This window comes from Melospiza georgiana, chromosome 19, assembly GCF_028018845.1.
Source record: "Melospiza georgiana isolate bMelGeo1 chromosome 19, bMelGeo1.pri, whole genome shotgun sequence".
NCBI lineage: Eukaryota > Metazoa > Chordata > Aves > Passeriformes > Passerellidae > Melospiza > Melospiza georgiana.
Genome location: NC_080448.1, coordinates 9,647,974 through 9,674,398, shown reverse-complemented (window position 1 = coordinate 9,674,398; position 26,425 = coordinate 9,647,974). Strand labels below are relative to the sequence as shown.

At 46.7% G+C, this 26,425-nt stretch overlaps 1 protein-coding gene across 2 annotated transcripts in view; it reads left to right on the top strand.

The window, feature by feature from the left end:
- SSH2 (slingshot protein phosphatase 2) overlaps window positions 1-26,425 on the top strand; it is a 90,184-nt gene that overhangs the window by 26,749 nt on the left and 37,010 nt on the right. The window contains exon 2 of one of the 2 annotated variants that reach the window (XM_058037469.1): window positions 1,420-1,463. In XM_058037469.1, coding sequence (XP_057893452.1) covers window positions 1,420-1,463 — 44 coding nt within the window. Of the gene's footprint in view, window positions 1-1,419; window positions 1,464-13,128; window positions 13,188-26,425 lie in introns of those variants that run through there. The other variant, XM_058037471.1, reaches the window with a different exon arrangement.

Below are 26,425 nucleotides of genomic sequence, written 5' to 3'. Positions count from 1 at the left end.
GGGTCTCTTGCTCAAATCACACTTGTCTACAGTTCTGTTTTAGTAGTCAGTTATATTCTGAACGTGCTCCTCACACAAACCTGCTACATTTATGTCTGGTATCAAAGAGATGTAAGAGTTTCAGCAGAGACAGATGGTGATTAATTGGGCCATGTCTGGCCTCCTCCACACTGAGCTCCTTAGGGTTGAATTTTGAGGGGAGCTAAGATAATGATCTACATATTTCAGGATCTTCTCCTGTCATTTGTGGGACTTATGGCTATGGCACACCAGGCTTGCCAATTGCTGTGACAAGGATTTTTCTTGGCAGGTAGAAATGGCTGTTCATTATAATACTAAAAATGTTTGCATAGCTTGAGTTCCTGAGCAGTACAATATGAGATTTCAAGGGCTCTTTCAGTTGTTTTGCCTTACTGTGGAGTTGGAGGAACTTGTTCTCTAACTAAATACACACTTTTTATTCAAAAACCCCATTGTGTCTTTAAGAATTCTACATGTAATGAAGCATCTTCCCCTCCCTTTTGACCTCTTTCTCTTGCTCCCCCAAGTCAACTTCTTGTAAACCCACAGGGAACTCAATTGGAACTTATGTTCTGGCAGGATTGCCAAAGGAGACCTGCAGGAGGGAAGCCCAAATCAACCAAAACCAAAATTATCTTTTTCCTTTGTCTGAGCTCTGGTTTTCATGGGATGCCCCTGCCTTGACAAAACCCTTGGTATGTTTTAAAATGCTTTTTCCCTGTGGACCTGCACATAGTAAGTTCTCACTGATACAACAGATCCTGTACCCTGTTTCCAGTGCCTGGCAGGGTGTATATAAATGTACTGTGAAGCAGAATTAATTGCTGAGATCTCTCTGCTGAGGTATTGCTTTGGGCTGTAGTAGGTAGGCCTAGTAAAATTCCACAGCACGTTAGAGATTGTGCATATTAATATCTCATCTAAAGCAGCATAATATGTCAAATTTCTCCTTTCTGGTCATATCTGTGCTCACTCAGTCTGATTTATCAGGTTTATTACGTGCTGGTTTTGTAGATTTTTACACTTGACTGCTGACTGGACTATGAATTAATATGATCTCCATAAAGGTAATAAAAACTCAGAGATTTTTGCCCAGAAGTGAACTATGTGTTTGGCTCTTGGCCTGCCATATTTGGCAGGGGTCACTGGAAGTCCATGCAAAAGCATGCAAAATCCTGCAGGGGCAAAAACTCCTGTAACGCTGAGTTTTTAAAAGGCTTTTGAGAGAACATGAAGTGACAGCTGAGCAGAAAGTGAGTTCCTCTCTAGTGACAGCTGCATGCAGGAGCAGGCAGAGCTCCCCTTGCCTTACACAATCAAACCAGTGAAATGCAAGCCTTTGCTTTCTGCATGTATTAAAAGATATTAATGTTTTTTCTCCTTTCCTTGTGTATGCAGGAGGCAGACAGCGGGGAAGAAGAATGCCGGTCCCAGCCCAGAAGGTAAGATTGTCACAGGAGTCCTGGCTGTGTGCAAAGCTCCACAGGGCTTTTGCTGTTCCTCTGGCATGTCCTGCAAACACACATCACCTTCTGCCTGTTGTTGATGTTGCACAACCATCCTTAATGAGCCTTACTGAAAAATGGGTTCTGATAAAAGGTTTGCTGCAGAGGAAATGGGAAAAGTCGGGCTGCACACTAAAAAATAAATATGGGGAACAGTTGGCGAAGGTGTCAGTGAATATATTCTCCAAACTGCTGTTTCTGGAGCTCCCTCCAGTGTCCTGTGTGGCTTCTCAGGATTTAGTCCACCAGCAGAGTACTCTGAGAGACATAACCAGAATAATAAACTCTTGTTCTCTGGTTAAAAAGTCCCTGTTGCCATCTAGGGTGATCCTGATCCATACAGGCACCTGCTGCTTAAATAGCACCTTCAGGATTTGTGGATATTTGCTGCTGATGCAGGTAGATTAAATTATTCTCAAAAATTAGGAGACACTGAGAATTTGCAGGGATTTTTTTTTTGTTTAATTTGGATTGTTTTGCAGAGATATATTCGCTCTTGTAAAAGCTGATTTCAGTTGCTTCAGGAGGAACTTATCTTGGTAAATATTATTTGTTAAAAAGAAACATTGAAACTCAGCTGACTGAATGGTGACAGGTAATGGTGATTTTTACAATGTAGGTATAGTCTGCAGGGTAAGACTTCTGGGGGTGTGGTAAGCTTTATCTCCTTCCCTCTAAGCCATCAAAGAAATTATTTCAGCTGAACCTAATAAAAGCAAAAATTGTATATATCAGGTGACTTCTGCAATGGCAGGAACACTTTCTTGGCTTAAAATATTGCAGCCAGATTTTGTGAAAGGCTTCAGATTCCCTCCAGAGGGAGTAAAGGGGAAGTGAAGGTGAAATGGTTCTCCCTTTATGAGCTCTCTGGCTGTTACAGTTCTTTGCTTAATGGTGTTTGTGTGAGTAGGTAGCAGCAGAAGCCATAATATCTAGCATTTAAAATACTTGAGCAAGATCTGGACTTTGTGTTTTGGGGCCAACTTGGATAAATCTGCTAGAGAAAAAGCTGTCCTGGTTGCACATTCCCGTGATTTCACTGGAGTTCTGTGATTCTGTGGCTCAGGGAAGGTGACTGCCCTGTTTACTTTGGTCTTCTAGCCCTAAATGATGAGTTAAGAATTGCTGAATTTCTTCATTTTACAGCTTTCATGAGTGAGAGGAAAGCTGGAAAGCACAATTCCCAAAGGCTCAAATTGAACTCAGCTAAACTCCAATTTTTCATTTTACTCTTGGCCTTCCAGCAGTCACAAGATCAACTCATGACTTGACCTCAGTATACATAATGTATTGGAAGGGATGGAAGGTATTTAATTGTTGTGGGCACTTAGCAACCATTGTAGGTTAGGTCTGAAATGAGCATTTTTTTAATATATTTGAAATAACTTCCTGGGGTAGGAAATGACAACCTGCTGTTGATGTGGTGATCTGAGCTCTGTGACTCCTGTTACTGGGGTCACAGAGCTAACTAAAACCAAACTCCTTCTGGGGAAAAGCAAGGGGGTGGGTGTTAAATGTGTTTGATTACAGTAGGATAAAAATAATAGAGTCAAATGGGGTAAGTAGTGAACCTGGAGTCCTGCTGTGGAGGAGCAGCAGATGTCCATAAACAGTTCCTGAGTATATCTAATCCCCAGTTTTCACAAGAACATAGCAAGTAGCAGCTATTAAAAATCCAGGCAGTAAAAAGGCTACAGACTGAGCTTGGCTTAAAAGGAAAAGTGTGTTTGCAGCTGCAGTGTCACTCAGGTGGTGCTCTGCAGTAGCCTGACATTCCTCACTGCCTGCCTGGGCAGGGCCCAGTGCTCCTGAGGCTTCATTCAGGTGACCTGGCTGCAGCTCCAGGCAGTGGTCAGTGTTTAGGCTGGGATTTTTTTTTTTTTTTTTGCTGTTTGTAAAATTCTTCTGGTGAGGAGACCTTTTGTCTCCTGCGGTCATGGAAAATGAAAATGTGTTCCTGTGCTACCTCAGCGTGTCAGGCATCAGGCATGTCCAAACTCATGCTGGCAGCTGGACACTGGAGCCAGGAGTACTGCTGTGGGAGGACTGAAAGTGTGTGTGCATAAATAAAATAACTTTTCAAAGGTTATTAAATAGGATCTTAGTGCACAAAGGTGTTAATGCTTGCAAGGGAGTTGGTGGAGACCAGAGCATAAGCATATGGACTTGTTTGGTGTCAGAAGATTTTTGCAGTGCTCAGTCTTGACAATCATTGGGGAGAGCTTCATTTCCATTCCTGTGTCCCCAGGTCTCTGCAGAGCCTGGGGATTGCTGTCTCAGAAGAAATGTTACACTCAGATCCAGCTCAACAGCACTGCTAATCCTGTGGTTAGCAAAATCTAGATAGCTGCTTGTGTTAGGTTTGTGCTGTTTATCTTTCCTCCCTGATGAGGTGTGGGATATACACTGAGGTGAGGGGAGCATGCAGGAAAGCCTGGCAGCAGGACAGCAGCAGGGACAGTGTTTGTTGAGCAGAGACTCTGAAGAGCAGCAGACTAAAATGTGCTCCAAAGAGGCAGAGAAATAAATTACAAACAGAAGCTTAAACTTGTAGGTGATCACCATAGTTAAACAAAATGATCTGTGTGTTTGCTGACCTGTGCTTTTTTAATCTAACACCACACAGGCCTGTGATTGCCTGGACTGGGTCTCACAGAGAAGGGAGAACTGTGTGAAAATGCTGTTTAAACATAAACCTGCTCTACAGAGCATTCAAATGACCTGACAAGTCTGCACTCGTGGACTGAGGAGCTTTCTGCTTTGGGAATTAGCAGAATCTGCCTAAACTTTTGTCCAAAAGATGGGAAGAGCTGTCAGAGTGCAGAAAGAGAGTTCCTGTGTGCTCTGCAGTAATCCTTGGAAGGTGCTTGAAATGGCATTTCCTGTCAAACTCTTTTGTGTTGATGCAAAGAGGAATGATTTTTTTTTCCTACTGAGGAAATTACTTGAGTATAGCGACCATAGATCAGACTCCTACAAATATTTCTATCCATTATTAAAAACCCCAGCAAGTTAATGCTGCCAGTACCTGAAGCTGAACAAATAGGTGAAACCAGCTTGGCTTCTGCAGTATTTTTTCTCACACCCAAGCCCTGCTCTGTGTCCAGCTGTAGCAGTGACCATTCGTGCAGGGTATGGTGAGATCCCCAAAGCCCTGACACAGATCCAGGCTCTTGCTCTGGAATCCCTGATCCAGCCAGTCCCTGTCACTCTTAGCTAGTGGAACCAAGACAGTGCTGCATAAGCAGATGTCCTGAACAATCTATTTATTACATTTATTACCTTCATAGCTGTGTTCTGACATTTTTATTAGGCTGTCTGGAGGCTGTGAAGCTAAACTGGCCTGCACATCCCTGCAGTCCCCAGCCATGCTGCTGCCACACTGAATACACCTTTAATGGAGCATCTGTGTTAAGGAGCTCTCTGCAGCATCCCAGGTTGTTAAAATTTACCTAAAACGCTCATGTATTGAGCTGTGAGTTGTGTTTACACCCACTGAGGTACTGACATTCAGGTTTTGTGTGCTCTGTGCCAAGGTTGCAAGGATTCAGCATCTTTGTTTTGCTGACAAATGACAACTCTGGGCCTGGGGCAGCAGCGGTGCTGCAGCTGCATTGGATTTGCTGTCAGGATCTGCCTCTTGCTTTTTTGGGGTTTATGTTTTAAATGGTGCCTCTATTTCCACACCATCATGATTTTACCACTTCTGTGTGCCTTGAAACCTCTCTGGTTGCTGAAGTGCAGCGTTTGAGGCTGCTCAGTAACTGAGCATGTATAATTGGGTGAGCTGTATTGCCTAGTGACTGCCAGGGACTTCACAGGGATTCTTTGAACTTTTATGAGCTGGCAGTGGGTCAGACTAAAGTCCATTTGCTGAGGTAAAGCTCAGGAGCCTGTCATTCCCTTCAGGTGCCACGGAAAGTGCTTACATCCTGCTTGAAATCTGCAACTTGTTACCTGAAAATGTTCTCAGGAAGTGCTTGTCCTCCCCTCTTCAAGTGGAGGCAAGAGTGTGGTGTTAAATTATAATTTAAAAAGAAAAAAAAACCCACACCTTTTGCAGCACAAGGATGGTTACCTTCTGGTTTGGTTTTTTTTAGTCAAAGTAGTTCCTTCCAGGAGTGAACTGGGAAGGAAAGCAAATCAGATTATTGCCATGATAACAGCTGGATGTGCCAAGTTGCCTCAAGGTCTCAAGCTGTGAGTAAATACCTTTGTTTTAGGAGCAGGAGACCACAGTCTGATGCAGTAGGGGATGGTTTATAGCAGTATAAAAATTGCTTTTCAAAGAGTAAGTGGAATAGGTGAATGTGCTTTCTTCTGCAGGGCAGCAGCTCAACAAACTGCAAGCCAAGGTGTTTGATTTTTAAACTGAGACCCTTTGTACAATATGTGTTAGTCCCTGTGAGAAATGGGGGATGATGGTGTGATACTGAATTGGCTGCACTTCCAAAGGCTCCTTCACACTCCACACTGAGCTGAAGGGATCTGCAGCATCCTGTGACTTTTGGAGATGTGTGTCATCACCATTTGGTGCTCCTGGGGCAGGCTCCTGCCCCTCCTGGTTATCCTTAAAACCTCTCTGTTGTTACATGAGACACTTCCAAAAGCTCTGGGCTGAGTTCTGGCAACTAAACCTTCCTTGTGCTGCCTTTGCTTGCTGCTGCAGCTGCCAAACAATTACTCTATTGGTACCTGAACAGTAGCTGGATCTTTATTGGGTGTGCAAGACAGTTTGTTAATTCCATCTTGAGTAGGATGGGGCTCTGTGAGTGCTGTACAGGAAAACGTGTGTTTATCCGTGCTGGAGATTACACTAAGCTCTTGTAGTATGAACCTTATCTTTAGAATGTGTTTCCTGAATTCATCTTTCTGTCTTTCCTTTCAGTGACAGCTCAGCCTCTCTCTGGCATTTACTACAGCTGCTTGGGGAGAGTGTAATGCTGAGATAAAGAACAGTTCTGGTCATTTGCCAGCTCTGCTGACCACCAGAAAAAGTTCTGTGGGCCAGATTCATTGCAGTGGCCATCATTTTTGAGTAGCAGTTCTTTTATCACCAAACTGTGAGCAAAGGTATTGAACTGGCAGTAAAACTTGGGTTTATTAGATTAGTAACAGGTATCTGCAGGGCTGGTTCACTGCAAGGTCTGTGCTTGTGGTTGCAGCGTGTTCAGTCCAGTCTGATGACATACCTGTGGATCACAATAATGTGTGAGATGATTTCAGGTGTGATCTTCAGGCTGAAGGATCAAGCAGAGTAATATCGTAGCGCTGCCAAATTACCAGGTAAGCACAGGGAGCTAGCTCAAAATCTGAATGCATATGAAAAGTGGTTTTGAATTTGTCATTCTAAGCGTGTGAACAGAGGAGAATGAGGAACAGGGCAAGGACAAGCTGGGAAGTGAAAGGAATGAAGGTGGGTCAGATCCTTCAGCTACCAAAAGGGTCCAGAGCCCAGAAGAGCTGCTGCCACACACTTGTGCTCCTCCAGAGGGTCACCGAGGAGGGGCTGACCAGGAGGTGCCTTAAGGATTCCATATGTGCTTCTGTCTCCTCCTGAGCATGAACCAGGTGCTCTTAGCTAAAGGATTTCTATTCCTTTAGAACGGAAACTCTGAAATTCCCTTTCCTGGTGAGACATTTTTGCAAGACTTCAAAGTTAAACATGAATCTTCAGAGTTTTCAGCATTTCATGGATTTCAGACACTTAAATGTATTTTGATAATCTGAGCCAGGGTTTTTGGACTCAATGCTGTCCAGCTCTTTGGTGTCTTTGCATCAAAATCATTCCTTTATAAAACTGGGTGAGTGGATGGTTTGACAGTTGGGAGGATTTAGATCTTTCTTCTCCACAGGTCACTGAAATAATACATTACCTACACTGGTGTTGCTTGTTGGGAGCAGACATTGGTGCTTGTGTCCCTTTTCCTGCTCGGGTCCCTTCAGTCATCTGAGCTTCAGGCTCTGTAAAAAAGGTGTAATTGAGCATTGACCTCTCTGTGTTAGACCCTGGAAGATTTAATGATAAGTAAACTGTACAGTGATTGGATGTGGGGCTGGTGAGGGAAGGGTTTAATGAACTGATAATATTGCAAAATAGGTGTTGAATTCTCAACTAGGCAGCCTAATCATCGATCATGATGGGCAGCTGACCAAAGGGCTTTAAAAGCAGGGGTTTGTTCTTTCAGTGATGCTTATCTCCCTACCCCTGTACTTGGCTGATTTCTTTGCTCAAGAACTGGAAACAGAAATACTCTTTGACAGCTTAAATAACCAAATTTAGAATGTGGCTTCCTGTTCTGACTGGTTCTTCAGGATTAAAGTACAGTTTTGCGTGCTTTCCCTGTTCCTGCCTCCCCCTGCCTTTTTTTTTTTTCTTTTTTCTTTTTTGGTTTTTGTTTGGTTTGGTTTTGTTTTAACTAGATATGGGCTCCTTTATAATGACTTGGTTAAGTTCCCCTGTGTGTGTGCGATCCAGCTGGTGTGTGTGAGCCCTGCCTTGGTGGGTGGTATGTCTGTTATCACTGGGAAAGCTTTGTGTCTCTGCTGTACTCTATCTCCTTCTGCCCTGCGTGCATTGGCTTGTTTATGGTGGCTGCTACTGAAATCGTTCATGTTTGCCTGATAAATTGGGCTGCAGAATGCAGAAGGTTTTGTCTCCCATGCCAGAAGCATCCAGAAGGCCTCTGACAGATCAGCTTCTCCTCCGAGGTGTGGAGGCAGAGTAGGAGATGAGTGCTGCTCTCAGCCAGTCAGTCTGTACCTATTTACAGGTTTGCTGCCCTGATTTAAGGCTCTTCCCAAATAAATCATCTATTTGGACCCCTAATCCACTCACACTCATCTGTCAACTCTGTTCAGTGCTTAAAGCCACATATCCTCACAGTAAAAGGATGACTTCCCACCAAAAATGCAGGGTCATCAAGTCCTTTGACCCTCAAAGAGCTCAGTGTGGCAGCAGATTTTTCAAGGCTACCCCTTAGGACCCTTTTCCCAGCAGAGCTGATGCAGGCACAGCTGCCTTTGTGGACAAAGACTGAGTGTAGCTGCCGGTGAGAACAAAAAAGGACTTGGCCCCACCTCTGCACACGGAAATGAACTTGCTACCTCTGCTCCCAGCCGTGCCTGTGCAAGACTCCCCTGCTCGGCTGTGGGCAGGGACAGGGACGTGCTGTTTTCAAAACTCGGTGGCTTTTCGTAAATATCACGGGAAACAGCTGTTGAGCAGCACAGAATAAACTTTCCACATGTGCAGTAAAGGTGGCTGAGCAGACACGGCCGTGGCACAAGGCTCGGCAGGGAGAGGATGTGCTGGGGGTGAGGGGGAGGTTTGTTTGTCACAGCAGCTTCACGAGGTTTTTTTCATAATCCCCTGAAAACATGGGGCTAGGTTCTGCATTGTCTTTTCTGTGATACTGAGGGCAAAATTCCTATGTGTGACAGCCTCTCACTGTCCCCTTTACCTTGAACATTATCAATGTTACAGCCTTACTACTTTCCATGTTTGTAGGAACAGAACATTCCTTGCTTTTGCAGAGTACCTGGACTTCAATCCAAACAGGCTTAATAATGCCCAGCCCTTGACACCCACTGGAGTTAGACTATGACAGTATATTGTGTTCATTAGGGTTCTTCAAAGAGAAGAACTGAGGGGACCAGAGAAAGTCTCGCTGGTAGGTGTAGTAGAAAATGAAAAGAGGTCATAAGGTCATCCCCCTTAGCGTAGACTAAAAATTGAAGATGCCTAATAAGACAATCATTCTGCAGATTTAATCATGTTAACACGTGAGCAGACACTCAGCAAGCCCCTGTGGGATACGAGTGGGTGGAACACGATGACACCCACACCTCTGTGTGGTCTGACAAGAAGCAGCAATTCAGCCTGAAGCTGTTGATCTTGGATGGAAACAGAAGCTTGATGAATGCCCTGTTTGCATGTGGACTATGTGCACTGACATGACTGGGTGTCCAGCTCTGAGCATGTGTCAAATCTGGGATTGCCAGTGCCAAGCCTGACCCGTGCACCAGGGATTGGGCTGGACTAGGAGAAACCCATTAGCAAGTGCCAGTCCTGTGTAGGACACGGGATTGCTCTGTGTGAGATCAAAACTGCTAAAATGCATCAGGAAACAGCTGAAGGTTCTGTGCAGGCTGCTGTGGTTGTGGAGTTTTGCAATGCAGACACCAGGGAGAATGATGACTGTATGAATAAACAATATGTTGTCAGCTTCGTCTGCCAGACTGAGCACTACAAGTCAATATGAGAGATTTGTGCGTGCATGTTCTCCTTCCAGCCCCTGAAACTTCTTTCCAGAGGCAGCTCTGGTAGCATTCCCTCTGCTTCCCCCTCCTCAAGTGCTTGCTCAGACATCCCTCACACTCTTTGTTTTGTCTCCATTGTGCTTCCCTGACTGGTTCTAGCTGCTGCATTATTGTAGCAAAGGTTTGGGGATTGGTGTTTTTACAGTGTGTCTCACGTGCAGGATGTAACTCCAGTTTATCGGTTGGTGTGGTGTTGGAAGGTTGAATGGGATCCTGCTGCCCCTCAGGCCTGTGGTGTCCCGGTGCCTTGCCGGGTTTGCTGCCTGCCCCGCTGGTCCTGGGGCCTCCTGGGGAGTGGGAAACGCTGAGCAGAGCTCAGACAAGCAGTGCCCTTTGCCCTGCAGCAAAGTGTCATTTGTGCACTGGGCTGGGCAGCGCTCGAGACCCCAGACAGGCGTATTTACATCTTGTCATGCAGTGATTAATGGCTCTGCTCACATGCTCTGCTGCAGCACGGCGTGATTTAGGCTGCTACCTGTCATCACTGCAATTTTGTGCACTTTAAATTCTTTGTGTGTTTGTCCCAGCAGAGTGCACCTGCTTCCAGCCAGGAGCAGCTTCTTGGCTGTGTCTTGGCTGTCTTGTGACTCGCTGCCTGAACTCCGTCTCGTGCATCCCTTTCTTTCTGCCTGCTCCTTGCTCCTGCATGCTGAGAGATCAATTTACTGGGTCTAAACTTTTACTTGTTTAGTAAACAACTTTGAAAAAGAAAGAGAGTTGCTCATTAAGTCTGATGTTAAAAGCAAAATATGAAAATAACACAGCATTTATTTCTGTTGTCTAGTTGACAACGTGGAGGTCTTTTCCAACTTTAATGATTCTCTGAGTCTCCACAAATGGACAGTGGGAACTGAAATGCTAATCTCACTAACATGCACCTGAAAACAGTGCCACTTTCAGGCTGGGGTTTCAGTCTTTATGGCAAAAAACCCAAGTTCAAATAGCTTTTATTAGTGCAGATTTCAAGATACAAACTTACTTGAGGATTTCCTATTTCTGTTCTCTAAAGGTTCAAAAACAAAACAAATGGGTGATTTCTGTCATCACTTGGTTCCCTGGCATATGGAGATGCAGTGCATGATTGTATTAATCCAGGACTAATTCATTTACAAATCTATTATCCATATGTTATGAGTAGCTGCTTGTAGTTAATCACTGCACTTGTTTTCAACAGGTTTTAAGGGCTTGCCTTGTAATGGTAGTTAAGTATAAGAAATCTGACGTGTCTGGACAGTATCTAAGTACATTTAGTCTTTAACAATGCTTGAATAAAGCCCTTAAGTTATTAATTAGAATAGAACAGAAGTTCTGGGCTTGTTTTTCAGTCTGTGAATGTGTGGTATGTGTTACTACTGAATATGAGGTTCTTGCCAGTCTCTTGACCTCTGGAAGGATTGAGTTACCCTCCATTTCTTAGTCCTGATTTTTCCATTGCTTCTTGCAACTGACTTCATTTCTGCCTAACAAAATGACTTTTTTTGGCATTGCAGCAAGCTGGCGCTGCATTTTCTTTACAGCTGTGAGGCACCATTACCAGAGCTGCGCTCCTGGCTATATAGGATGACGTTGCTTAAATTATTGCAACCAAACAATACCCCAGCAAAACTTGCAGAATCACAAATTCCACTGCTTTGCCCTTTTCTCTGCCCATCCCTGAAGAGGAGATGGTCAAGACCTTTCAGACAAGTCTCTTTTTGTTCATGTCAAATCTCCTATCAAGACCTGAAGCAGCTGCCATCACACTGAGTTGGTTTTTTTCCAACCTTTCTCTGGTTCTCTGAAACTTTTAGTTAATAATTGGAAATAAAGCTGATGAAGCTTTTGGCTTCCAGCTCTGCTGCCAGATCTCAGGGGCAGCTCTGCAGTTGATGCCTTGGTATTTTTTGCTCTTGAGTAGCTGTCATTAACAAGTAGTTGTGTTTAAACTCACATCTTCCCCTGCCAGCTCACTTGTGCCTCCTTGCTGGGCATGTGCCACCCATAGCAGATGACTTAAGACTGGTATATCGTGTTCCTCTGTGCCGGGATGTCATGCATTCCTATGGAAACACAAAACTGAGCTCGCTTCCAATCCAAGGCTCCTTGGCTGCTGGCTGGGTGTGAGGGCTGGAGAATGGAAAGGCACGGTGGGATCGAGCTGCCCCCGGCCCTCCCCAGTGGAAAACCGTACTAAGTTTCCCTCGCACTGTAATTCCCAGCAGCCAAACGACAAGACTTTTTGTTTTAAATAACTTCATTTCTTCCTTTTCTCGAGCAGCGATGGAGCTAAAGATTAAACAGCGCTGAAAGGCAGCTGCTTCTCTTCTCCTTTGGCAGAAAGCAAGTTGTCGCGTCTCTGCATATGAAAGTTACTGCCAAGAACTCTTCCCCCCGTCTCCTGCAGGAGAGAAATTGAGGTCGTTTCCTAAGCACCCGAGTTGTCGCTGCCTGCCTTTCGCAAAAAACAGCGTTTGATGTGCTGCATCAAACCCGCTTGCAGGGCGTGCAGCCTCGCTGGCTAGATCTGAGGGAGAAAAAAGGAGAAGGGGGGAAAAGGGGAAGTGAAAAGGGAAGGGAAAGGAAAAGCTGGGCGCGCCCGCGCGGTGCTGTGCCCTGTTCCTCGCTGCCGTCCGCCGGGGGAACCGATAGCCGAACCCCGGTCCGTGAGCGGGGCGGACTGTCCGCCTGTCCCTGCTCCGTGTGTCCCGGTCCCGCCTGTCCCTGCTCCGTGTGTCCCTGCTCCATCCCGGTCCCTGCTCCATGTGTCCCTGATCCATCCCTGTCCCTGCTCCATGTGTCCCTGCTCCATCCCGGTCCCGTCTGTCCCTGCTCCATGTGTCCCTGATCCATCCCGGTCCCGCGTGTCCCTGCTCCATGTGTCCCTGATCTATCCCGGTCCCTGCTCCATGTGTCCCTGCTCCATCCCTGTCCCGCGTGTCCCTGCTCCATGTGTCACTGATCCATCCCGGTCCCGCGTGTCCCTGCTCCATGTGTCCCTGCTCCATCCCTGTCCCGCGTGTCCCTGCTCCATGTGTGACTGATCCATCCCTGTCCCGCGTGTCCCTGCTCCATGTGTCCCTGCTCCATCCCGGTCCCTGCTCCATGTGTCCCTGCTCTATCCCGGTCCCGCGTGTCCCCTCCCTGTGCCCGCGCCGCCACGTGCGGGTGTGGGCGGGGCAGGGGGTGTGGTCTGGGCTGGCCCCGCCCTCGGGGCGCGCCTGCGCGGCGGGGGCGGCGCGGCGGGCGCGGGGCAGAGCGGCGGTGCCGATGCCGCGGGGCAGGGCGGCCGCCGCGGCGGGGAGCGATGATCCCCTACTTCTCCGACAACGCCGTCATCTCCCAGGGCGCCATCGCCCAGCTGTGAGTACCGGTGCACACCGCCCAGACTCCCCTTCCCGGTGCCGCTCCGCCTGCCCCGGCTCCCGGCGGCTCCCCATGCCCCGGGTGCGCTGCGCTCACTCCGCTGTCCCCCCCTCTCCCCTCTCTCCTCGCCCGTCCCGTTCCCCGTAGTTCGCTCCGCTGCCGGCTGCCTCCGGGCAAACTTTCCCCTGGCCGGCACCGCAGTGTGCAAGTGCTGATAAGCGCCGGCAGCGCCCGGCAGCTGCTGCTCCCTCGCCGCTCGCTTCCCTGATTATTCTGTTTTTCACTACGAGCACTCCGAGTCCCATCCGAGCGCTTCTCTCGGTGTAATACTGAACTGCCCGGGCAGCTCGGGGCCGTGCGGGACCCCCGGCAGGCTGGGCGCTGACAGCGGGCTGCAGACCCCCGGCCCGCACACTCTGGCCGTGTTTTGGGCTCAGAGCAGAGATCAGCCCCTTATCTGATCTGGGGTTATCGCAGAGCGGCAGGGGAGGGGGGGCTGCGGGGCTGGGGTGCCCCAGGTCGCAGGCACAGGAGCAGGTCTGGCACCATACCCTCAGCACCTGCGGGTCACAAGGCACGGACGTGCCGTGCTGCTGCTGCCAGTTGTTGGTACTGTCAGTCTCGGGCAGATCTCAAGTGCACAGTGTCTCCGTGTCCCAAACTAAGCCGCATGGAAAATCAGTCTCTCCAGCTTCACCGACCTCGCCTTTGATATGCAGATACGAATAATCATTTAATTTATAAACAATTAACAGCCGCTGCCTAAGTCGTGGGGTTTGGCTGGAAGGATTAAGGAGGGAAGTGGCAGCTATGCGGTGGTAGATAAGGCGTTCTTCAGAGAGATAGTCGCCGTGGTCTAGCCGTGCTTGATACTTCTTTAAAGAAACCCACAGATTGCTTTATCTCTTGAAAGCATCATGAAAGGCTTACAGATAAAGTGCTGGGTCCCACCTGGAACTGTGTTCTTGTAGCAAGAAGCTCCTGCTAGAGCTGCAGCTGGAAGTCTTTAGTAGATATCTCTGCTTATGCTTCATATGGAAATGAGTCCCCGGACTCTGTGCCTTCTTTTGTGAGCGCTAGCAATCATGCTGCAGTTGGTAATCAGTTCAGCTAAGTCTCTGTGAGCTCTCATACTCAACCCAAAATGTTTGTAATTAGTAATTTTTTCCGTTTGCAGTGTTGCCTGTAAACAATCAGGGCTTTCCCTGCGGTTGCTGATCATGTAGGTTTAACAGAGATATACCTAAACTCTTCTTCCAAAGCAATGAGGCAAACTGGATGTGCCCTGGGCTTTGGGAAGATGCAGTAATTCTGGAGTTGTGGTGAAAACCCCAACATACTGTGGGCTGAAACATTTCCTTGGAGCTCCGGATGATTTACCGAGCTAGAGTAGGTAGCCAGGTAACAATTTAAGTGCTTTTAAGGTGTTTGTTTTATCCCCTGCTCAAACACTTCACCCCTGGCTGGAGACTGTACAGAAGGGGATCAAAAGGAAGGGGAAATGCTGCTCGTCTCTGCTCCCTCGTCACATGTCACACGGATCCCTGCAGCAGCAAAGTGCCTGGTGGTGCTTTAAATGGCCACTTGGGTGGAAGGACCACCCTTTCCTTTCTGGGCAGAGAGATAACGGAGTTATCAGAGTGGAGCTTACGCTGTCCTTTGCCTCCTGCGAGGGAAGATTAATAAGCCTGAGAATGACAGAGCTTTTGGCCCACGCAGAAGTGTTCTCAGAGGGCTGAGTGCTGGATTAATATTTTGCTAGTGTTCTCAATCAGGATGGTGCTGTGGCTCTCGGGCTGGCCTAGTAAAGACCAGCATTTAAAGTTTGTGCTCCTAATTACAATTTCACAAAGGCTGATTAATATTGGATGTCCTTATTTCATCATGAGCAAGACCTAAAAATCCAGATCTCGTTTTTTGCTACGCTAAAAATTAGTTCTCTGTGGAATGGGAAGGGCATTGGTGACCCAAACATTATCAGAAACCTCTGTTTCAGTGTATTCTTTAGTAGATGTATTTGGCTGATCAGCTCTGACTTTCAGAGATCAGCAGAAATTGCTCTTGTGTTGACGCTTTTAGTCAGTAATGTAGTCAGCTGGTCTGGGTCTAATTCATTTCAGGTTCACAAGGATTCAAATAATGTCCGGGAGACTTGTGTTTATCAAAATGCTCAGAATTTATAGTTGTTACTTGTTCCAGAAAGTCTTGCTGCTCTCACTGAACCTGGGGGGGGAATTCTGCTGATTTACTAGTTTATTTGTGTGTAGGATTCAAAATTTACTTTGGTCTATTAAAACTCTAAGGCAGCTGATGGGAAAGATAGAAAGAAAAAAGCAAAGCTTCAGAGAGTCTGCAAATATCAAAGAGTTTTTATCAAGAAACCTGGAGGAATTGCCATGGATCAGTTCTTCCTGCCTGCAGTCGCTTCCTTTGCCTCTGGCCAAGTTTGAGTGATTCAGTTCAGTGCTGGTGTCCCTCAAGTGGCTTTTCCGAGTTTCTCTGATAATGCCAGATTCCTCTGTCACCCAGTTTTCCTCTCTATCTCAGTGACAAAGCAGGGTGACCCAGCCATCAGGGCACTCACTTGGGGTTTGAGAAAACCCAGCTCTTGCTTTCTCTGTGCCACATCCTTCCTGTGTGAGCCTTGCCAGGCTGTGTTTAGTGGGGCAGGAAGGTGCAGAGGGATGCTCAGCCCTTGTTCAGAACCTGAGGATTGACCACCTCCCTTGTGCCCACATCTCTCTGGCATTTTGAAGCATTTTTGTTGTGTTTAAACTCTTTTGACTCTGCCTTGTTTTCCTTTCTGCCAGGCAGCAGTGGGAGCACATGCTGTAGCACTCCTGCCCTGTTTACTCCTTCACCCTCCAAAACTCAGGAGCCAGATGGATCTAAAATCACAGATAGGCTCACTGCTTTCCATGGCTCTTGTGCTTGTCTCATACCAGTCTATTTTCTGTTATAAGATGTTAATTCAGTTTTTATAAGTATTTTAAACTTTGAGGGGGAAAAAAGAAGGAGCGGGAGTAGACACTTTCTTCACAGCATTGTGAGTTTATGGTGGAAAAATAGACCCAGGAAGTTAAACTGAATTATTTTCAGTGATAGGTAGATACAAAATGTCCTTTCAGACCTGCCTTAGCAGCCTGTTGCTCTCTCCTGTAATCCGTTTTCTTCTAAGTGATAGCCCTGGTGTGCAGAGTGTGAAGAAACAACACTTGACAGTGCAAGAGGAAGTTCTGAGGCTGTGCAGGTAATTACAGAGTGTACAGTAAATGACAGCACTGGGTAATTCAGGCTCATTGTGTTGCCACCTCTGTGCTATAACCTGCTTGGCCCTTTGTCCTCCCCCACCCCTTTCATTTTCCTCTGTCACACGGCCTTGACCTTTAAGGTGGGAAATTTCATGACCACCTAATCTTGAATTGTGCCCAGTGCCAAGTCAGGAACTTGGATTGGTGTGTGGCTGATGTTGCCATTCTTTGGAGAGCTGCTTATTTATTTATTTCTTGTATGGGAAGCCTTTACAACCTTTTTATCTCCTTACAGTGTGATTGCTGCCAAAACCCTTGACCATTCAGCAATTAGACCCAATCCTCTGAGCAGCATGTTATTGGAAATCTTTAATTGCTTCTGTGCCATTGTAAAGCACTGTAGCTTTGTGAGTATTTTACCATTGTGCTGAGAGTCAATGATATTTAAAAGCCAAGGAGGAGATGCTTGGAAACTGCTGCAGAAAGCCTGGAAGATCAGCAGAGTCATTCCAGTTAGCACTGTCAGCTCTGTCTGAAGTTGCCTTACGAGCTGAGGGTTGCTCTGGTTGGAAGTGCTTGAAATACAGAGAGTGGCTGATGAGCCTTTCATGTCTTGTAGAGCCTGGCAGGATCAGGGCAGGCTGCAGCAGTTGTTTTCTCCATTCAAACATGCATTGTGTGCTCTGGGTTTGTTGGGCTGCAGAGCACAGCCTCACACTCCATCAGGGATGTGATGGGAATGTGCAGGCAGGGGAACCTGACCCCTTCCCCTTCCTGCCCACCCCTCCACACAGCGGAGCTCACCCTGCACTGTGCATGGGCTTCCTGTTGACAGAGCAGAGTCGTCGGGGATTTCTCATCTTTTTTATTTCTTTGCTGCTTGTGATTAAACAAATGTGATGATGAAGAGGCCTCTTACTACCCACTGATTACTGAAAACTGTTCAAATTGGTTGTGGTATTTGCATAAAAGTGATATGGTCTGTGCAGAGTTGATCATTAACCAAGCCAGGGCTGTATTGTTCATAACTACTTTTCCTGTTTGGGTTTTCCTTTTATTCCCCTGGAAGCTGTGGATATTTGTCTCACCGATCCTTCCTGGTAAGGGCTGGAAGAGAGACAGAGATGGTTATCAGACATCAAATCAAAACCTGAGCCACAAACCAGTGTTTCAAGGACAAACCCCCCACGCCAGCACTCTTTTTGAGCAATATGTTTTAGTTAGGAAGCCCACGCTGCTGGGCTGCCAAATTAATGTTTTAAAAGGATTTAAATGGTAGAGTTGACTCTGAGATTGTGTTGTCTTGAAACATCTGCAGATGTTCCTGTCTCTGGAAATGCTTGGGATTTTTGTAAAGACCACAAAGCAGAAGGACCCCAGTGAGATTATCAGCAGAAAAAGACCTTTTGGGGCCAGTTAATAGCTGGCTGGGATTTTTTTTTTCAGGATTCTTTGTCCTTGCACCTTTATCACAGAGCCCCTGGTTAAAATATTGCTTCATTGTTTTTAAAACAACTTCAAGCTAACTTTCTTGACAGTTGCTTCTGACTAGTGTTTGTGGGGTCAGAGAAAGTTTAAATTCTGCATCCCATTCTGCAGTAGGCTCTGAAAAGCTGCTGTCTCCCCTGTATTGGTCTGACAAACAGCATTTAAATTATCAGCCCGTATGTGCTTAAAACTAGTTCAGCAAATATTTTTCTCCAGTGTAACATATGTAATGTGTACAGAGCAAATCTGCAACTTGAGTTTCCAGCCATGGTGTTTCATAGCAGCTGGTTGAAGAGTGAAATTTTCACAAACACGTGTAGCAAAACTCACTCCTATCCTTAATAGTAAACTCTTGTGCTTTTGCTGAAGTATTCCAAAGCCACCCCTTTGCTTTGCATGTGCAGCTTGGCCAGAGCTCGAATCCAGCAGCTTGAGAAGGAGCTGCAGACTGGCAGGAGCTGTTCTGCAGCCACCTAATGCTGGGCTGTGTGGGATTAACCAAGTGTGTTGTGACAGACAGCAGCTTTCTGGTTCAAGGACATCAGCCTGTGCATGAGGGAGGCTGGGGAGAAGAAAAGCCTGTAAAGGTAAACTTAAAAGACAAGTCTCAGAGTTGTTGAAGGCTGTGACATAGGAATCCAACCTGGAGGATCTCAGTGTAGGATTGGCATTTTTTTGTGATTGGCAACTTGATAAATTTGGGCGCTTCTATTATATTGGGGTGACAGACTCCTTGTTCAGTGCATATTCCTGTTTATCCAGTACTTATCTGCCCCTCATCAACATCATGTTCAGCTCTTTGGGCTCTCTGATTTACTTGCAATAAGCCATTTAAGCAGAATGCTTTTCCTCAAAACACCTTTGTTACAAGTAGGCTAAACCCAGACTGCTGAACCAGAAATGATTTAGTCCTTTCTTTCAAACAAATGATCTTTGTCACTTATTAGCGAACTCTTTCATTTGTTCACACACTTCTCACAATGGCTTAATGAGCTCCATGCTGTCCCAGCAGGCAGGGCTGGCTCCTGCCCTTTGGGAACACCACAGGTTGGGGTCTGGTTTCCCTGTTAAACTTCTAGTTTTTCCCTGGAAGAGCACAGATCTGGCTGCTGCAGTGTGGCTTTAGCGGGGGCACCCAGGTGGATCAGAGGAAGATCATGCCAAGGTCCTGAGCAGTCTGGAGGTGCCCAGGGTGGACTGGGACCCCTGTTGAGTGGAGCTTGGAATTCTCTGTACTGTGGTGTTATTGTGTATCCTGTGCTGGATTTCCTCGCTCCCTGTGATTTGTTTGCCAGCATGAAGAGAATAAATTTGCTTCTCTGAGCCTCTGGTTGCCCTGCAGCCTCTTTTCCTACAGAATCCCAACTGGGTGCTTTGGAGAGGGCTGTTCCTGTGGCTTGTGTAGCTGACAGGCACGGGCAGCTCTGTTCTGGGTCTGTTGCTGGTGTTTTGTGAGGCTCCAAATGGCAGGTGGGACTGGAGTAGGGTCATTTTGATTAGCAAATGATGAATTTACCTTGGTCAGGTTACAAAGTAAGGGGGAATCCCGTTTGCACAATGTGTAGAAAGCTATCATTAGTCTTACTTTTGTCCTCCTGTTAGTTTCCTGCTTGCTTTCTGCAACTCGATACTGAATTAAAATGAACCCAAATTGTGGGAGGAGTTTTACTGGGGTTTTTTGTTTGTTTAGCTTGTTTGGGTTTTTAAAGGGCTCATTGCATGGTGGTGTGTGAAGAGCTTGTCACTGGCTTTGTTGTTGTTATTGTTAGGGTTGGTTTGTTGTTTTTTTCCCCCATTATTTGCTTTGTAAAAGAGATGGAGAAATCAAAAAACAAATGCAAAGTGGAGCAGCCGCATTCCTCTGTGGCGCAAAGACTGAAAGACAGTTAGTCTAAATAAAAACAAACAGTTTGTCAGCACCATTTCTGGCCCTCCTCTTGGTTTGCCATGATGAGGAAATTGCAAGAAAGCAGAAAAGGAATATCCATGTGCCTTGATAGCAAGTGGGGGTGGCACAAATACCCAGCCCAGAGTGGGTGATGCTGTGTCCAGTGTGTGTGAACAGGACTGGGGCTGCTGAGCCAGCCCAGGAGCTGCATTTTGGGTCAGGAGATGGAGCAGGACATCACCCAGATTCCCAGCACAGTCCCAGCAAAACCTTGACACTGCTGTAATCTGCCTGACTCTTTTGTCCTTAGTTCCTTCAAGTACATAATGAAATGTTCTATGAGAGGCTCTCTAGCTTGAAATTAAGCAAATATCTATTCTGGAGTCTTTTAAAAAGCTGTTTAAGAGCCTTTTCCCTAAAGTACACTGTGTTCTTTTTAGAGACTTTGCTGGTTGTGTGGTACATAGCAGTGTTTAGTATTCTGATGGTCTTTCTACTTTAATGTGTGATTTTTAAAGGGGTTTCTATGCTTTTAGGAAATACGAAGACCTGAGTTAACCACAGAAAATTGGCTGCCAAACTGCTTAAAGTGCTAATTCTGCTGAAATTTAGCACCTGACTTTTGCAGGGATAAACACATCTGGAATCTCTACTCTTCTGAGTTCAAACTCCTGGAAAATAAAACTTTTATTTAATGTGTTTTCAGTCTGAGTCGTAGTCAGCAAAACTATGCAGGGTTTTTATGTTGAGTTTAAAACTCCTTTATATGCATTTTGAAGTAAAGCATTGACATCCCCCTGAAAGTTGCATGAAGGTGCTAAAAGAATTGGTTAATTTGCAGCTGTGCTGAGAAATCACAAATGCAAAACTGCTTCAGAATGAAGCACTTTACTGTTTTTCCTTTAATTTACTTTTTTTGTGAGCAGATACCATGAAGAGTGGATGGTTCACACTACTGCTTTCCTGCTTGTATTTAAAGTAGCTGTATAAAAACATTTCAATTCTTCGGAACATTTTGAAGAAGTTTTCTTGTCTCCTGTTTAGAATCTCCAAGTTCCTTTTGCCTCTTAGGGTGCCCTTCGTTTCAGCCTTTACTTAAGTTGGGAGATGCTGTGCTGGTGTTAGACATCCCACAGTCTGTCAGCTTCTGTTTAAAGTGGTGTATGGTGAGTGATTAATGGAAATTATTTCAGGAATAAAGGACTCCTGGTAAGCTGATCCCTATTCAGAGCACCAAAAGAAAAAGCAGAGTCACAAGGGATGTTGTCTCCAGGAAGAACTTGTAACATCCGTGGGGGGAAGAGCTGCATTGGAAAGTGGTGCTGAGCTTGCATTTTGAAATGGATCATAATTATATCTCATGGTCTGATTTGGAGAGCTTTTCCTGATGGCTCCGGAGGCTGATCGTCACTTCCAGCAGCAGGATGTTGGAGTGGTTCTTGTGGCTGCTGTCAGGGTAGGTGTGCTGTGCTGGGAGCTGCTCTGAGCTCCTGGGGACCAGCAGCCTTGTCTCTCCAGGCTGTCACCCCATTCCCCCAGTGCTGGGTCACTGAACCCACAGTGAACCCACAGTGTTTCTTCTTTGGTTTGCAGCTTTTAATTGAATCTGAAGTTTGTGTTGACCTTGCTTTGTGCAAGGAACTGTCCTTCTGAGTGTTGCCCTGCTTTGAGGGCACAGAATCCATTAAACTATTCCAACTATAAAATGTTTCTGAATCTTTGTCTTTGATGATTCCTTACTTCTAGCTGATTAAAATTTCAAGTTATTAGTTGCAGCCACATTTAAGTTTGTATTCCCTTAAGTGTAGCTTCCCTGTTCCCTAAAATAAAGTCTCTGGTGTATTTGCAAGGGGGAGCAGATCAATGGCCCAGTTACTGGCTGGATCATCACAGCAGGTAAAGCTCCCTGTGACTTCCAGTTTCAAATCAAAACCTATTGAAAGAAACCTGGCACATGGCAGTTCTCTGTGAAACAGCCCACAAACCATCTCACATCACTGGCTACTGCTGACTGTCCTTTTTGCTAATCTAAAGGGACAGTCGTTCCTAAACTGATTTTACTGTTCCTGGTGGAAACTGCCATTCAGGGATCAAATACCATTGCATTGGGAGGATGCAGTAAGAATCAGAGAAAATTGAAAGTGCTGAGCGCTGCAGAAGTTAAAATACTGAACAAATAACCTCCTTCTGTATTTTTATGAGTCAAATCCAACAGCCTCTTGATGATTTTTGATGCTTTTGGTAAACAAGCATCTGCTTCTTCTTAGCAGGAGGAAAAGGCTTATTATTCAGCATTGATTTCTTTGTGCAGAGACAGAGTGGTCCTTGTTTTGGTGCTCTATTTACAGGGGTCTGTTAATGTATTTACTGAGGGCAGCCAACAAGGCTGTGATCAGAGCCAGGCAGCTTCCCCAGCATAATTCCACCCTGGTTGGGGTGGCTGCAGAGCCAAGTCCTGGCACAGTTCTGCATCTCAAGGCAGCAGGAGCTCTGCTCCCTGGCTGACCAGAACCATGCTCAGTGCTGTCCACAACCACTGAGACCAGAAAAACACAGAGCAGCATCCTCCTGAACCAGTCCCATCCTGGGGCTGTGGCTGCTGGGGACAGACTGGGGACACAGCGTGCCCTGCCCTGAGCGGGTGCTGGGGCCTTGTCACCTCCTGGTCACACCCAGCACTGGCCATGCTTCATGCAAGTCAGTGATCTCCTTCCATCTGTAAAGTGCTGGACATTCTTTGTCTAAATATAGGGCGGCCTGGGCTTGGCTGTGCAGGGAGGGACAGTAAGTTGACCTCGGTGTGTCTCCTGTCACTTGTGTTACAGTTGTATTTAAAGCAGATGGGTCCTCCTCGTGGGACACTTCCAGTCAGGCCAAACATGGTCAGGTCTGTGACAGTGACATGCAGGGAGACTGGCATAAAAATTTATTATAAAATATCTCATCTTAAATGCGTTTAATCGTAGTGGGGAGAGACCAGGTTGTTAATTAACTGCTGGAGGGTCTGTCAGCTGTCATTTAAGGTTTAAAAAGAAACGTGCTGTGTATGAAGGCAATGCTTTCAAACTCTGGTGGCAGGGGAGATTACTGTGTGGTTTAAAGATAATCAACATAGACTGTGTTAATTAGGAGAGAAAAAAGATAAGTATGTGTCAATCAGAGGGGTGTTCTTCCTGAAGATTAATCAAAAAGCTGGTGGTTATTTTTCTGTTCCTTGATGCGATAGATTATCCTTAGAAGTTTTTTCATGTTGATTAAAGTGTTTCTAAGAACACATTTGTGAAAGCATTTTGTTGGTACCACAGCAGCTGGCTCGCTCTGGGCAGGCTGAGCTGGTAGGAGCATGGTGGTGAAACACTGTGGAGTGTTCTCCTGGGTACTGCTGTCCTGCTCCATGAACCCAGTGGTATGCATTAAAAATGCCCAAAGGATGTTTAAACAGTATATGGCACAAGAAGAATGTCATGTAGAGCTTTCATCTGGGAATGTCTTGACTTGGAGACCTGGGAGCCTTTGGGGACTATCATGTAAAACAAATTCCTTTCATGGTCTCTCTTCCGGTCTGGGTCTCTTGCTTTAAAAAGTGCAAAGAATCAAATTTCTTCTGTAAACACCAAGTGCCCAGATTTCTTAATCAGCATCCTAATTGTGTTAGCCACCCCCTTCCTAGTCCGTGAGCTGCCGTGCTCGTGCTTGGACTGCAGGAAGAACGATTTTGTGCATATCTTCAGTCTCAAATTCCAGAGACACCAGAGCTTTGTTTGCACAACTTGTTTTGCTGCTGCTTTTTGGAATCTTTTGCTTTCTCTCTGGATGGATTCTCTGAAGCTGCCTCAGAGGCTAAACATGGGCCACCAACACATGCCTTGCTGGGACTCCCTCTGTGCTGCATAGCCAGAGAGATGGGCAGTAAAGCTTTTTGCTGTTTGTGCTGCATGGAAAATGGGTCCTTTCAGCCTGTGATAATTTAAATCATCCCTGCTTAATTTCCTTCTTCACTGCCATGGCGATCCTACAACCTGTGCTCAGTGAAATAAATCATTATCTGGTGATCTGTCATCAGCGGGGTGTGCCCCAAGTCTGTTTCTCGGTGGTGACAGCAGCCACAGCTCAGCTCAGCACATGTCCCTCTGCCCAGCCTCAGCACCAGGACATTCCCTCCCTTCCCAGGCTGCTGAGGGCTGGCACAGGTGATGGGGACAGGCTGGGTGGCACAGGGAGGGCTGTGTCAGGGTCACTCAGCAGCAGCCCAGTGAAACCCAACCTGGGGCTGCCAGCAGCAGGCTGGGCACGGGGCTGGGTGCTGAGGTGAGCTGATGTCCCTGCCAGGGCTCTGCTGGGCTTTAGGAGTTTGTTGAGCTGATTCATCTGTAGGCCAAGAGTGTGTGAGGGAACAGGAAACCCACATGGAGTTTCACTTCCGTCAGAGACCATAAAATGCTCATCAGCTTAAAATAAAACCCAGTCTGCTTTCCTTTGCCTGTAAGGAATAAATCCCAGCCCTGCCTGTGGTGGAACACATTGGATGGGAGTGTGAAACTCAGGCCTGCAGAGCAAGGCTGGGGCAGGGAGGCAGAGGAATGCTGCAGGTGGTTGGGGTTGTGTGTGCACAGTGCAGCCCTGTCGCAGCTGCGTGGGCTGAAATCTTGGGCTGCAAACAGCAGCTGTTGTTGCTCCCCTCGCCTGCAGCAAGGCTGGGATGAGTTTCTGGCAGGGATCAGTTTCTCAGCCCAGAGCTGTTGTCTTCTGTGTAGTTTCCAAAGGATGCCACTGCTCTTTCCTGCATACCCAAGCTGCCCAAGTTTGCAGAGGTATTTCTGAGCTCAGTTCAAATGATCGGGTGGCAGAGGAGCTCTAATGGCATGTCATGGTTGGTTCCAGCAGTGGGTGTGACTTGCAGACTGGTAACTCACTTTGGTGTTGAGTAGGTATCAAAGCACCCCAGAGCCTGGTGGGATGACCTGAGGCTGGTTTGATCCTGTCTCTGAAACTGTGTGGTTGTTTTGTGCACCTGAAGCAGTTGTTCTTCACTTACACAGACAGTTGTGGTCATCAGAGTTCCCTTGGCAAGTTGTACCCTCTCTGAATTCAGCAGAAATTCTCTCCTTGCTTGGAGCAAGGTAAAAAAATTAGTCCTTTGAAGTTCAGATTCACACCCATCCATCCTCACCTTTGACTGTCTTCTGGCAAACTTAGTTTGGCTTCAGAAGTTGTCCATATTAGGGCCCAAAACAAGGGAAAAGTGACCTGGTGCTAGTGAGAAGGGATCAGTGGGTAAGTTCATGTGGATGAGTAACAGTTGGCATTGCAGATCTCTCTGTGATGATGCCTCTGTGTGTGTCATGAAAGCTGAGTTCTCTCTCCAGGGAGCCCCACCTTGGAGCAGAGGAAGTGCCTGCAGACAGTTCCTTTTTGTAAAAAAAAGGCACAAATGCAGATGTTGCTAAAAATGCGGTTTGCGTCAAACCTCTGAGCCCAAGTGGGTTCCCACGCTCAGTTTGTTTTTCTCCTTGGGCTGTTTCTTAAGTTGCAAAAGTGCTGAGAGATGGCCTTTGGTGGAGAACCACTTCCCTTTTCTCTCCCTGCCCTCGAGGGTGTCACCTCTGCTGGCAGTGTCACTGACCCCTTTTCTGTAACTTGTGGCTCTTGTTTTGCTCGGCACTGAGTTTGTTTCTGTTTTGGGTATCAGAGAAGCCTCTGCTTGTCTGTATTTGCTGCCTGCTGACCCTGATAATACACATGTCAGTGCAGGGCAATCCTGAGTTATCCTTGCCTTTTCATTTTCCTTGTATGGTTTTGGTGGGTTCTCTTTATTAGTACCTGGTATTGTGCTTTACAGAGCTCTGAGATCTGCCCTCTGTGTGGAAAGAATCAAGCACCTTAATCCCTTGCCTAGGAGCAAAGATTTAAACTGGAAGCCAGACATTGCTTCCCTCTATTTAATTCATTAATACTGTAGGCAGTTATTTAAATAGGTGCTTTAAAAAGTAAACAAGGGAAGTAGGGATGTTGTTTATTGAAAAACAAACTACAGTGAAGGTGAAAGAGGCACTTCCCTGGGGAGGGATGCTGGAGGAATGCAATGCTTTTATCTGGTGTTTGAGGGAGAAGTGCCCTGGGCTGCCAGGCTGCGCATCATCCTTGGCTGTGGGACTGATGCTTTATTAACCTGGACTTTTCTTGTGGGCAGGTGAAGGGTGGGAGGCTGGCAGTGAGAGCTGCCCCCAGAGCAGGTGTGCCTGCCTGTGGAGAAGGGGAGACAGCCAGTTTGGGAAGGGGAGCAGGGAGAGGGAGGGAAGTGGCTTGAGGTGCTGAAAAAATCAGCAGGCTGCGGGGGAATTGCTGCTCTTGCAGTCCTGGCTGCTCCAGAGCTCACTCACACGTCCCCAGCTGCCCTCTCTCCCTCCTTCCACACCTCGGGAATGAGCTCAGTGTTGGTGCCTGCTGTGCCACTCCTGCCAGCCTTGGAATTTCCTTTTTGCTTGGTTGGAGTTTTGCAGCCGCTGGATTAAGGGAGGATGATGGAGCTGAGCAGGCAGCTGAGTGTGCAAGGCAGCATTGGCTGCTCATGTTAGGGCAGAATCTGGGGGGCTCTTGAGGGACTGCAC